General features: G+C 33.7%; 1 protein-coding gene across 3 annotated transcripts in view; it reads right to left on the bottom strand.

Annotated features, from left to right (window-relative positions):
- Gasp (Chitin binding Peritrophin-A domain-containing protein Gasp) overlaps window positions 1-12900 on the bottom strand; it is a 72163-nt gene that overhangs the window by 4315 nt on the left and 54948 nt on the right. For all 3 annotated transcript variants that reach the window (XR_011334944.1, XM_069840340.1, XM_069840341.1), the window contains exons 3-4: window positions 11598-11786; window positions 6750-6960 (exon numbers count right to left, since the gene is read on the bottom strand). Coding sequence is in view for 2 of the 3 variants with exons in the window: in XM_069840340.1 (XP_069696441.1) it covers window positions 6750-6960; window positions 11598-11786 (400 nt within the window). In the remaining variant the exon portion in view is untranslated. The remainder of the gene's footprint in view (window positions 1-6749; window positions 6961-11597; window positions 11787-12900) is intronic.

The raw sequence follows: 12900 nt of genomic DNA, 5'->3' as shown, positions 1-12900 counted from the left end.
GCAGACTGGATGATAAAAGCTTCTCAACCGAATAATAACAGGCATTTCCCATATTTATTCTGTGTTTAATTTCCTCCCGAGTATCATTTATATTTGTTACTGTTGCTCCAAGATATTTGAACTTTTCCACCTCTTCAAAAAATAAATTTCTAATTTTTATATTTCCATTTCGTACAATATTCTCGTCACGAGACATAATCATATACTTCGTCTTTTCGGGATTTACTTCCAAACATATGTCTTTACTTGCTTCCAGTAAAATTCCCGTGTTTTTCCTAATCGTTTGTGGGTTTTCTCCTTACATATTCACGTCATCCGCATAGACAAGTAGCTGATGTAACCCGTTCAATTCCAAACCCTCTCTGTTATCCTGGATCCATAAAGCATTTACATAATACAATGTAAGTACAATTAATTAAATATCTTCATGATTGTTTTACTGAAATGTTTCAGAGACCTGCATCAACAACATAGTCTACGTAGGATCTTTTACCTATTCCTTTAAGAAATTTTTTTTTCTTAATCGTTACCTTCAATATTAAATTTTCTAAAATGTTTGATTAAGAAAAAAATATTTCCTGAAAGAATAAGTAAAAGACTAAGTTGTTGTTGTAGGTCTGTAGAATATTTCTGTAAAAGAATCATGAAAATATTTAATTAATTGTAGATTTTATTATGTAAATTCTATACAGTTGTAAAAAAAACTTGATGTTATTTTTACAGGTAGTTATTAGCCATTTTAATAATCTGAATAGTATTTCATAAAGTGTAATGTGTGTATATTAAACAATAAAAGTTTTATATTCACAAAGTTGTATGCAAGTTTGGCTTGAATAGCTGCTAAAAATTTCAATGACATGTTTTCCGATAAGTCAGTTAAATGAGATTGTGGGATTTATTCTGTTTATTAACCTAACACTTACATGTGGGTGATAAATATGTAATGGATTATATACCTCGCATGTAAGTGATAAGTTGATGGACGGAATAAATTCTGCAATGTCATTGCCTTTACAAATAAAAGTTCTGTTCAATTAGCTTTCATAGTAGCTGAGATATACAAAAAAAATGAATTTCATTAATTTCTGCAGGCAAATGGTGTACCTCCTCACTTAATGGCTAAAGACAAATTAGTGGTGAAGGTATAATTATATTTACGAATCTCTTATAAGGAATTATGCATAAATACGTATATTGATTTGAAAGAGATTATTTGCTTTAAATGATATTACAAGCACCTTTGAAAGCTGTAAAAAGTATTTGAGTGATAAAAGTCCAATTAAAAAAAAAAACAACTTAATTTGTGACTCACTGTTTACTTGAAGTAGAAGTATGAGTTTAGTATACTAATAATGTACATTTTAGTTGTAGTTAATAGAGAAATGGAGTAATTTACTTATTTAAAAAATTTAAATATGACTAATATACTGGGTGAATCTTAAGTAATTTCATTAATTTCAAGGTGTTATTCTTTGAGATATTTCACATAAAACAGTTTAATACAATTTTGCTCGTTTTTGCTTCCTTTTCGAGATAAAAACTGTTTTATATGAAACATTTCATAGCGTGTTTTGGGAAAGCCATTGATTTAATGCCCAATATGCTCAGTCAATTTAAGAAAGCAGTGTATATGAAAGTAAAATGATTGAAAAAAAAATTAGTTTTGTCTTTTAAATGTGCAGAAATTTGATTGGAACAAATGTAACTCTTCGTTCTGCCAAGAAATTTTACAACGTTGCATTTGTACGGATCAAATTTCTGCATATTTAAAGGACTAAACTAAAATTATTTCAATAATTTATTATCATAATCCACTGCTTTCTTAAATTGACTGAGCATATTGGGAATTAAATCAATGGCTTTCACAAAACATGCTATGAAATGTTTCATATAAAACAATTTTTATCTCGAAAAGGAAGCAAAAAAGAGCAAAATTGTATTAAACTTTTTGTTTGAAATACCTCAAAGAATAACCCCCTGAAATTAATGACATTACTTGTATAATCAGATAAAATACCGTTATATGTTGAATCAGTGCATTATTTTCAGCTGGTATTAATGTTAATAATATTTATATATTAAACAATGAAAGCGACAAGGAGTGAACACACAGATCACCATCACCATCACGATCACATTCCAGAAATCACGAGATGTAGAGAAGAAATGTGAGTGATCGTATTAGCGATCTTTTAGAATGGACTAGAAGCAGCCTAGATATAAGCTAGGTCAAACTAGAATAGCTTAACTAGACCATGCTATACACTAAAATGGGCTGTGGCAAAATTGACTGAAATTAACTTTGTCTTGAGGATTATGATTATTTTGTACATTATGTACAAAATATACATTGCATAGTGAAAAGTTAGAACAGTGATGCCTTAAGTGTACCAGGATAGGTATTATATACGACATAGAAATAATAGTCACTTCCAGGGACTAAAGTAGAAAACTTGGTGACCAAGGATATGCACATCACCTGTATATTTTCATGAATTATAAGTAAATAACTAAAATTAAAATGTTTCATTTCTTGAGCTTTCTCTTTGTAATTAGTACTTAGAATTTTTTAAAATTCTGTTACAAGAAGAATTCGATTTTAAAATAATATCGCTTTCAACATGTTTAACTTCATTTTTACTTCCCTTTAAACTTACTGTAACAAGCAAAAAAGAGATTAACACACTTAATTATTATTCTGAGGGAGAAAGTAATGATAAATTATTCATAAGAGGTATAGTTTGGACTTTCCATTACTAATAAAGTATAGGGTCATTTAAAAGTCACTTCAAACTTCAAAGGATTATGGATATTACAATATTTTATGTAGAAAAAAAGAAAACAAAAAAGAAACACATCATATGTTGGGCAAACAATCAGTTTTGGTTTTTACAAAACATTCAGATATTTTCGCCATTCTCTTGTTCAACAAACACCAATCTCTCTGCGACTTCATGTAAAGTATTTTGCAGACTGTCTTGGGATATTCCCTGTTTCTATGATTTATGTTTAATTCCCAGTGCTTAAATTCCTCAGATAATTTTCTCATTATACAAGAAGCATTTTCAACATTCTATGTAACGAGTACTTGATGACTGGCAAACAGTAAACTATGAAGGAAATAATTTTGTTGCCATGGGTGACATTGATGTGACAAATTCCTCTTAAAATTGTTGAGTGTTATACATTTTCTCAGACCTTGAAAAATATTTGTATTTCTCTCACAAGGGCATTGGGTGACCTGTATCTTTACATATAACAATAGAATTAGGCTTAAAACTTCAGAATTCTTGTAGCAGTAGTTTTAAAATCATTAATGGTGTTATCAAAACAGAATTATATAATAACTATGGAAGAAGAAGAAGAAGAAGAAGAAGAAGAAGAAGAAAAAGAAGAAGAAGAAGAAAGTTAGCTTCCCTTATGAAAAGGTTGCCAGATTTGACAAAGCGTATTACATATAATTTGGAAAGAGACCTAAAAGGTAAAATGATACGCATTTGAAAGAATGAGGGAATCGAATATACAAAATGTCAGAAAAATTTACACCTAAGTAGCGTTTGTGCTCATTTACAGTTAAGAAAGACGGAAAAAAATATCATCAGATAGGTTAGAATGATATGAATGCCATATACCGCGAGAAAAGTAATAGTACGGATTTACGTATTGGCATTGATATCTAAACCAATCAACAGCCATCGGTTAAGATAACTTGAAATTTCCATTATCACTCCCATACAAATGATTTCTCAATATCTGAATCGATCCTTTGAGGGCTATTTCCTTCACAATGCTGTGTGTTAGCCCCAGGTTTTTACAATTGTTGGCAAAGAAGGAGGGTATGGTACCTCGCGCTCCCACCATCAGACCTATTACATCAATGTGGGACAGGCTATATTTATCTTTATAGAACGGGATTGTTGGTTCATAGATCCGTTTCTTTTCACTGTCCACCTCATGCGGTTGATCTGCATGTGTCTCAAATCTGATGGTGAAAAATCACGTTGTTTGCCTAACACAGTGATGTTTCTGTTTTTTTTTTTTTTTTACCTCAAATATTGTAATATTTATGACACCTTAAAGATTGAAGTAACTTTTTAATGACCCTATACATAAAAAAATTCACAATGTTTCAATATGTCTTTAGGTGAATAAATGTATGTGTGCTACTCGTTGTAGTAGTTTTAATACTAAATCCAACTGAAGTGGCTAATCTACGGTTTTAGTTGTTTTGAAGCAACGCCAGCAATTAGGAAAAAACTTGTTGATCTGAATATAAAGGCAGATCAAAACCTTCGGAATACCAACAATAGAAAAAATTCCAAGCTACACCACTTCTGGATATACAATTATTTATATATAAAAAAAAGACTAACGTATAAATTTTTCTAGAGAGGATCAAAATAGAAAAGAACAATGAATAAATGAAAACATATTTTTAAACCTCTGACTAGATAATGTGTCATGGCTGTAAGACGCAAACCATTCTCAGAATAAATAGGTTCCTAGTACGTAACACTAAACAAATGACACCCATTTTGCAGTTCATCATGTACATACTGAATTATTTTCAAAATGTGAAACATATTACGCAACTGTAGTTTAGGGTGAAGTTACAGGAGACGATTTTGTTTTCCTTGTGAAAGTGCATGCAAAAACTCGACAAATTGCAATAGTCCTTTTAATCACTGTCTATGATATAATTTATATGTGCATGTAAACAGTACAATGTTTCTATCTGACAGTTTCATGCTATTTGAAACCTCACTAGAAAACTTGATACAAACTGAAATCAGAATTCAGACGATTACAAACGGTAACAAAATTGACCAATTCATGATATCCGGTACAATGTAGAAAAAAATCCAAATTAAATCCCCGATCAGCTTTTTAATATGCACATTTCTTTCCGGGTTTCCAAACGTAATTTCATTGTTTTATGCAGAGCATAGGTATCTTATAAAATTGGTACATAGAAGCATAAATGATGTAATTACGAGTACCGGTACATAATAACGGAACACAAATGGAGCAAAGGGAGAAGCATAATAAATATGTTTAAGGTTGCCTGCATCATCTGAAATAATGACTACAGTAATTATTTAAAGTGCTGTTGACAAATTTTAATATAGGGTAAAGTAGGGTCTGTTGGACAGTCGGGCATGTTGGACACTTTGTACTTTAACGTGCTACCTCGCCACTTGTGGGCACCACATTCTGCTAGAAGTCAATGACGGAAGTAGCCACGAGTGGAGGTACTTCCATCATTGACTTCTAGCAGAATGTGGTGCCCACAAGTGGCGAGGTAACACGTTAAAGTACAGAGTGTCCAACATGCCCGACTGTCCAACAGACCCTAGTTTACCCTATACCCAGTTAGAAATATTTTTATCTTATTTCAACGAAATTTCAAATCTGAATAATTAAAAAAACTAGAAAGATATTTTATGCGTATATAGTCAACAAACGAGTGTATTGCAATGATTTTATGAGCATATTACTGTATTACATTTTATTTTTTTTTTCACCCTTAATTTCGAAGTGCTAAATATTACGCTTCTGCACACATTACATCAGAGACTTAAGTTTCAGCCCTGGTCACATATATAACAGATTGGCCATCCCCATGTTAAAAATGGTAACACATGGAAGAGAACAACCACCAGGATCGCCACAGTTGCTCCATGTAATTCAAATGAGATTATAACTTGATTTCTTCTGCAGTTGCTAGGTGACAGCATAGTGAAATTGATAAAAGTTGTTGCCTTCAAAGCCCATAAGGCTGATCAATCTGTTAATATTATGTGATCTGGTTTTGTTTAGACGAACGAAATTTGTAGCATGAAAATTATTTCTTTCGAATTTGATCTCTTGCAAATAGAATTTTGTTACATTATTATAATCACAAGACATCTACTCATGACTTGTAAGCCTACAGTACAGTAGGTCTACTAGATAACATTTATTCACGAAAAATATATTTTTTTTTATTTAAAACTTTGATGAAATATCGACATTTATATTAAGAGACGTTCCCTTCTTGATGCGTGTTGTTATGATCTTCATAGTATGTCAGTGATCACATTCTAAATTCATTAAAATGCTAGGGTAAATTAGGGTCTGTTGGACAGTAGGGCATGTTGGACACTTTGAACTTTAACGTGTTACCTCGCCACTTGTGGGCACCACATTCTGCTAGAAGTCAATGACGGAAGTAGCCACGAGTGGGGCTACTTCCGTCATTGACTTCTAGCAGAATGTGGTGCCCACAAGTGGCGAGGTAACACGTTAAAGTACAAAGTGTCCAACATGCCCAACTGTCCAACAGACTCTAATTTACCCTATGCGATACTATAGCTCGTAGATTGTTACAACTATATTATTAACCCAGATTTTCCCACCGTCTTTTTTTAAGGACAGTTGCAGTGCCTTCGGATATTATGTCATTGTTGGTGTTAGGGACATTTTATAAGTTGTGCGATAATGTTGGTAGTATTTGTTAGCTTTAGAAAATACACGTTCCTTGTTTGAGTTTATTTCAACATCATTTAACCGATTTTTGAGAGCAACTAATGTGCTATTGTATTTTTATCACAAAAAATGTTTGGGCTTATCTGGGTTTTAATAGAATTACATTCACTTTGAATACTGCAAACGTTTGTGACTAGACCCGATACATTGTTCTGCCATAAGACTTTTTTTTTTTTTTAAATAAGTAATGGGATCGTTGGAAGGGAAGGAAGCATACTTACCATCCAGGGACATCCTCAGGATCTTCACAATTGCCTGTGCCATCAGAGTCTCCAATCTTGAAGACTGTGCCGATGGGGCAACCGTATTCTCGTGCAACGCCTTCTAAGCAGATGTAGTACTTGCGGCAGTCATCGGGGTGGGCGTGTCGTGAGAAAGAACCGGCGTTAGCGACCTCTCCTGGGGCTGGGCAGTTGAAACCTCCGGCCACTTCTGCAATATTAGATGCACATTTGAGATGTTCAGAGATACATTAAATACAAGGAGCAATCAATAAGTTCCCGGACTGCTCTGAATGTAGGCAATACGCAGGGCATAAAAACGGAGAAATTATCTAGAATCAGGGAAACTCCTGGAACCTATGCTGAATGCATCACTTGAAAGGCAGAGAAGAAGACTAGCCATATGGCGTTTATGGAGAGATTCCAGGAAAAATCGTAATAGGTCCTTGAAATGTTTGCATAAAATCTCGTGTAGAAACTCAGGTCTTAAATACAATCTGACGCTTTTGATGGACTGACTCAACAGGCATGGAAGCAATGATCTTCACAGACACGCGCATGTATGTTTAACGGTACAATAAATACAAGAGCAGTTCGAAAATATATTGACTGCATCTGGTACTTTATTGGAAAATAGGGTCAGCCGTAGTTCAGACAGCTGATGGCTTTTCATCAAAGGGACCGGGATTTGATTCCAGGCATACTATATGAGATTTATACTGGGTGTTCATTTCAAAGTGTGTCATGACGTCACTGTTGTGAGTCAGCGATTTGAAGCGAGTTTCAGCTTTTATGTCAGAGAAGTTGCCTATTAATCAAGGCATTCAATGAACGTGTACGGTATAACTTGAATGTCGTAGCAACAGATGGCGGTCTGTAAAGTCTGTGTGCTACCATAATCTCTTTCGAACTGTGTTTTGCGCGGGAAAGTCGTACGCAGGGTATTTGTTATCATCGATTGCGTACGGCAACATTCCACAACACAAATCAAAGTGCTCCGTGTCCATGTTGACCGTCCAAGTTAATGTCAACAAATACGTAAGTAATCGTCTTAACCCTCTCCCCATATCCCGACAGTAAGAAAAAAAAATTCACTTCAGTGCGTGTTTCCAAACAGTTCACATTCTTGCCACTACTGGCGTTACCGTACGTATCGGTAAGTAATCTTCAGAATGAACGCCGTACTTTCTAGGCAACTTCTCTCGCATTTAGGTAATACGCCTCTGCGGAAGTGTAGGATGATTGAATTATCTAGGCTCATCGGCTAGCCACATGACGACATACAGCGAGTCATGACACACTTTGAACTGAACACGCAGTAGTTACCGATACCATGATGGCTATGGGGCAAATTTTGTACTAATACTTTGGTTTTCTGTCCAGTTATTCTGCTGTTGTTCCATTACTGCTTTATCTTAATACTAATGAATAGCTTTTCTAGTTTAATTAATTCATTCATTTATAATTTTCTGTCTAAGGTCAGACCCTTCACTACAAATCCATCATTCTGCAATCTTCCCCTTTTCCGCCTTCTTCATAAAGAATCTAATTACAAATTTGTCTAAAGTATTAAAAAGTGAAAAGTAATAAAATTAAACCGACGAACTCCGGGAGGTTGTATGGGACACCAAAACAAACGGACTTCTCTAATGTTATATTTTCCTCAGAGGCTTTATAAACTGGCATAAGGCGTATGCGTTCTTCACTTCATGACGACTCTACAAATTCACATTTTGTTGTACGTCTTGACCCAGGATTAAACCAGTCTGGTGGTGCGGATATTTGCTGCAGCAGAGAAAATAAACGATAATCCTGAAGTCTTTCAAAGGCCCATTCATAATGAAAATTAAACATAACCGTAACATAAACACAGAAGTTTGCGGCCAGGTTACCAAATGAGATCATTCATAATGATTCACATAAACACTGACATAAACATTGCCGTTAGACGTTAACATAAAAGTTTGCAAACTCCAAACTTTCATGCTTATGCTTACGTGATTTGCAAACAGAACACAATCGTGAAGCGCTGAAGTATACGACAGAATATGAGGAAATGACGTCGTTGTTATGTTTCCATGGTTACCAAGTATCGTTGCGGTTATGTTTATGTTCCCATCGTGAATGTTCTTGATTTTACCGTAACGTCTACATTTTTAAGTTAACGCTTACGTTATGTTTAATTTTCATTGTGAATGAACATTTTTTGCAGTGATTTTGGTGTGTAAATGTTTTTGAACATCTTTTGCAGTGGTTTTGATGTGTAAATGTTTTTGAACATCTTTTGCAGTGGTTTTGATGTGTAAATGTTTTTGAACATCTTTTGCAGTAATTTTGGTGTGTAAATGTTTTTGAACATCTTTTGCAGTGGTTTTGATGTGTAAATGTTTTTGAACATCTTTTGCAGTAATTTTGGTGTGTAAATGTTTTTGAACATCGTTTGCAGTGGTTTTGATGTGTAAATGTTTTTGAACATCTTTTGCAGTAATTTTGGTGTGTAAATGTTTTTGAACATCTTTTGCAGTGGTTTTGATGTGTAAATGTTTTTGAACATCTTTTGCAGTAATTTTGGTGTGTAAATGTTTTTGAACATCTTTTGCAGTGGTTTTGATGTGTAAATGTTTTTGAACATCTTTTGCAGTAATTTTGGTGTGTAAATGTTTTTGAACATCTTTTGCAGTGGTTTTGATGTGTAAATGTTTTTGGACATCTTTTGCAGTGATTTTGGTGTGTAAATGTTTTTGAACATCTTTTGCAGTGATTTTGGTGTGTAAATGTTTTTGAACATCTTTTGCAGTAATTTTGGTGTGTAAATGTTTTTGAACATCTTTTGCAGTGGTTTTGATGTGTAAATGTTTTTGAACATCTTTTGCAGTAATTTTGGTGTGTAAATGTTTTTGAACATCTTTTGCAGTGGTTTTGATGTGTAAATGTTTTTTAACATCTTTTGCAGTGTTTTTGATGTGTAAATGTTTTTGAACATCTTTTGCAGTAATTTTGGTGTGTAAATGTTTTTGAACATCTTTTGCAGTGGTTTTGATGTGTAAATGTTTTTGAACATCTTTTGCAGTAATTTTGGTGTGTAAATGTTTTTGAACATCTTTTGCAGTGGTTTTGATGTGTAAATGTTTTTGAACATCTTTTGCAGTAATTTTGGTGTGTAAATGTTTTTGAACATCTTTTGCAGTGGTTTTGATGTGTAAATGTTTTTGAACATCTTTTGCAGTAATTTTGGTGTGTAAATGTTTTTGAACATCTTTTGCAGTAATTTTGGTGTGTAAATGTTTTTGAACATCTTTTGCAGTGGTTTTGATGTGTAAATGTTTTTGAACATCTTTTGCAGTGATTTTGGTGTGTAAATGTTTTTGAACATCTTTTGCAGTGATTTTGGTGTGTAAATGTTTTTGAAAATCTTTTGCAGTGGTTTTGATGTGTAAATGTTTTTGAACATCTTTTGCAGTAATTTTGGTGTGTAAATGTTTTTGAACATCTTTTGTAGTGATTTTGGTGTGTAAATGTTTTTGAACATCTTTTGCAGTAATTTTGGTGTGTAAATGTTTTTGAACATCTTTTGCAGTGGTTTTGATGTGTAAATGTTTTTGAACATCTTTTGCAGTGATTTTGGTGTGTAAATGTTTTTGAATATCTTTTGCAGTGATTTTGGTGTGTAAATGTTTTTGAACATCTTTTGCAGTGGTTTTGATGTGTAAATGTTTTTGAACATCTTTTGCAGTAATTTTGGTGTGTAAATGTTTTTGAACATCTTTTGCAGTAATTTTGGTGTGTAAATGTTTTTGAACATCTTTTGCAGTGGTTTTGATGTGTAAATGTTTTTGAACATCTTTTGCAGTGATTTTGGTGTGTAAATGTTTTTGAACATCTTTTGCAGTGATTTTGGTGTGTAAATGTTTTTGAAAATCTTTTGCAGTGGTTTTGATGTGTAAATGTTTTTGAACATCTTTTGCAGTAATTTTGGTGTGTAAATGTTTTTGAACATCTTTTGTAGTGATTTTGGTGTGTAAATGTTTTTGAACATCTTTTGCAGTAATTTTGGTGTGTAAATGTTTTTGAACATCTTTTGCAGTGGTTTTGATGTGTAAATGTTTTTGAACATCTTTTGCAGTGATTTTGGTGTGTAAATGTTTTTGAATATCTTTTGCAGTGATTTTGGTGTGTAAATGTTTTTGAACATCTTTTGCAGTGGTTTTGGTGTGTAAATGTTTTTGAACATCTTTTGCAGTGGTTTTGATGTGTAAATGTTTTTGAACATCTTTTGCAGTGGTTTTGATGTGTAAATGTTTTATAAGAGACTCAAGCAATAAAGCATAGTAATAGTTTGTGTTACATTAAGATCCGGTGTCCTCGCAAAACAGTGCCTCACAGCACAATATGTCATTAAAGAAAAGTGTTTGTATTGGTGTCCCACATAACTTCCCTGAGTTCGTCAGTTTAATTACTTTTCGTCTATAGGCCTATATGAACAGAAAATACCATCAGAATTAAATATATTTTCAAAACAAGGCTAAATTTTTCTTTTTTAAATTCTGTGTTATGTTGAATAATTTCTGAAGTCAATTAGTCCAAACAATTTGGCCTAGGAAAGAAAACAATTCAAACTGTAGAACGTGTCGAATTAGTTTATTTTACAAAATTTCTACGGCTTTATAATATGAACGTCATGTGTGATGTAAGTTTATATTTTCGAGAGTTCTTTGGTCTTGCTGTTTTACAATGTGCAATGTGACTTAACGTTAGTGAAGAAAAATTTCGCGAAATATTCTCTAATATGCCTGATATAGTAGATGATCGATGAAACATCGAAATTAATCGACTATTGTGTGAACTTACCTTCTACTTTGCACTCCGGTACCTGGTCAGCCCACATGCAGACACGAGCCTCGCGGTCGTAAGCGAGTCCAGGGGAGCACTGGTAGCGACTGGCTTCTCCATTCCAGCAATTCCAGAATACGTCACACTTGCCCTCATCGGAGAAGATACCGTACAGGCGAGGACAATGGGGAGCGCTGATTGCGGGCTCTGAAATATAAAGAAACGTGTTGAGATACGCCATCCGTTCATCGTGTGTCAGACATTATCTCAAAACCTTTGTTTAAAATGTAGGCCTACCAACAGGATGGTATTACTGACATAGCTATTGCTTCTGACGAAACCCATTCCGAAGTGAAGGTACTCATATATTTGTGGGCAATTATTTTGTTACTCAGACTGTGCTATTTTCTTATAAACGGGAATTTTCTGAGTTTTACGCAAGAGGACACTAATAATTGCTTGATGCTTGAGACAAGAATAGAATATAACGATTCCTGAAATTCAGAAGATAAAAATTTGTGAAGTTACAAAGGCGCAGAAAGATAGGTGTTTATACATTGAAGAAATAATTTTATAGTTTCTTAGGAATACAACTTTACTGTTGTTTTGTGTTCCTAGATTAATATAATGCTACCTGAAATATTATAGTGATAATTTATGTATATACACATATATGTTATATTATACAAGGAGCAATCAAAAAGTTCCCGGACTGCTCTGAATGTAGGCAACACGCAGGAAATAGAAAACGGAGAACTTATCTAGAACCAGGGAAACGCCTGGAATCTATACTGAATGCATCACTTGTAAGGCAGAGAAGAAGACTAGCCATAAGGCGTACATGCAGAGATTCCAGGAAAAATCTCATTAGGTCCTTGATATGTTTGCATAAAATCACGCGTAAAAGCTCAGTTCTTAAAGACAGTCTGATCTGTTTGATAGACTGACTCAACAGGCATGGAAGCAATTATCTTCAGTGACTAGTGCAGTGACTGAAGATGGCTGCAGAGATAGCAGTCGAAAGCTTGGAGCATTCCAAAATCTTAACTCGGCTGATATCCCGCGAAAACATATTAGCGAACCAACGCCGAGAAAGCCTCAAATCATACATAGTGAATGTATGTTTAACGGTACAATAAACACATGTGCAGTTGGGAATATATTGATTGCACCTTGTATATAATTTTAAAAGATTTGAAAGAAAGAATATAAAATTTTATGAAATTAGCTTTATGTTAATATCTACATTGATTTCTGGAATATTCGTTTTCATTTAATTGCACTTTATTTTTTACAGGCTTTTGGTCCCTTTATAAACATA

This window comes from Periplaneta americana, chromosome 11 (genome assembly GCF_040183065.1).
Source record: "Periplaneta americana isolate PAMFEO1 chromosome 11, P.americana_PAMFEO1_priV1, whole genome shotgun sequence".
In the NCBI taxonomy this organism is placed as follows: Eukaryota; Metazoa; Arthropoda; class Insecta; order Blattodea; family Blattidae; genus Periplaneta; species Periplaneta americana.
This window is presented reverse-complemented; position numbering and strand designations above follow the sequence as displayed.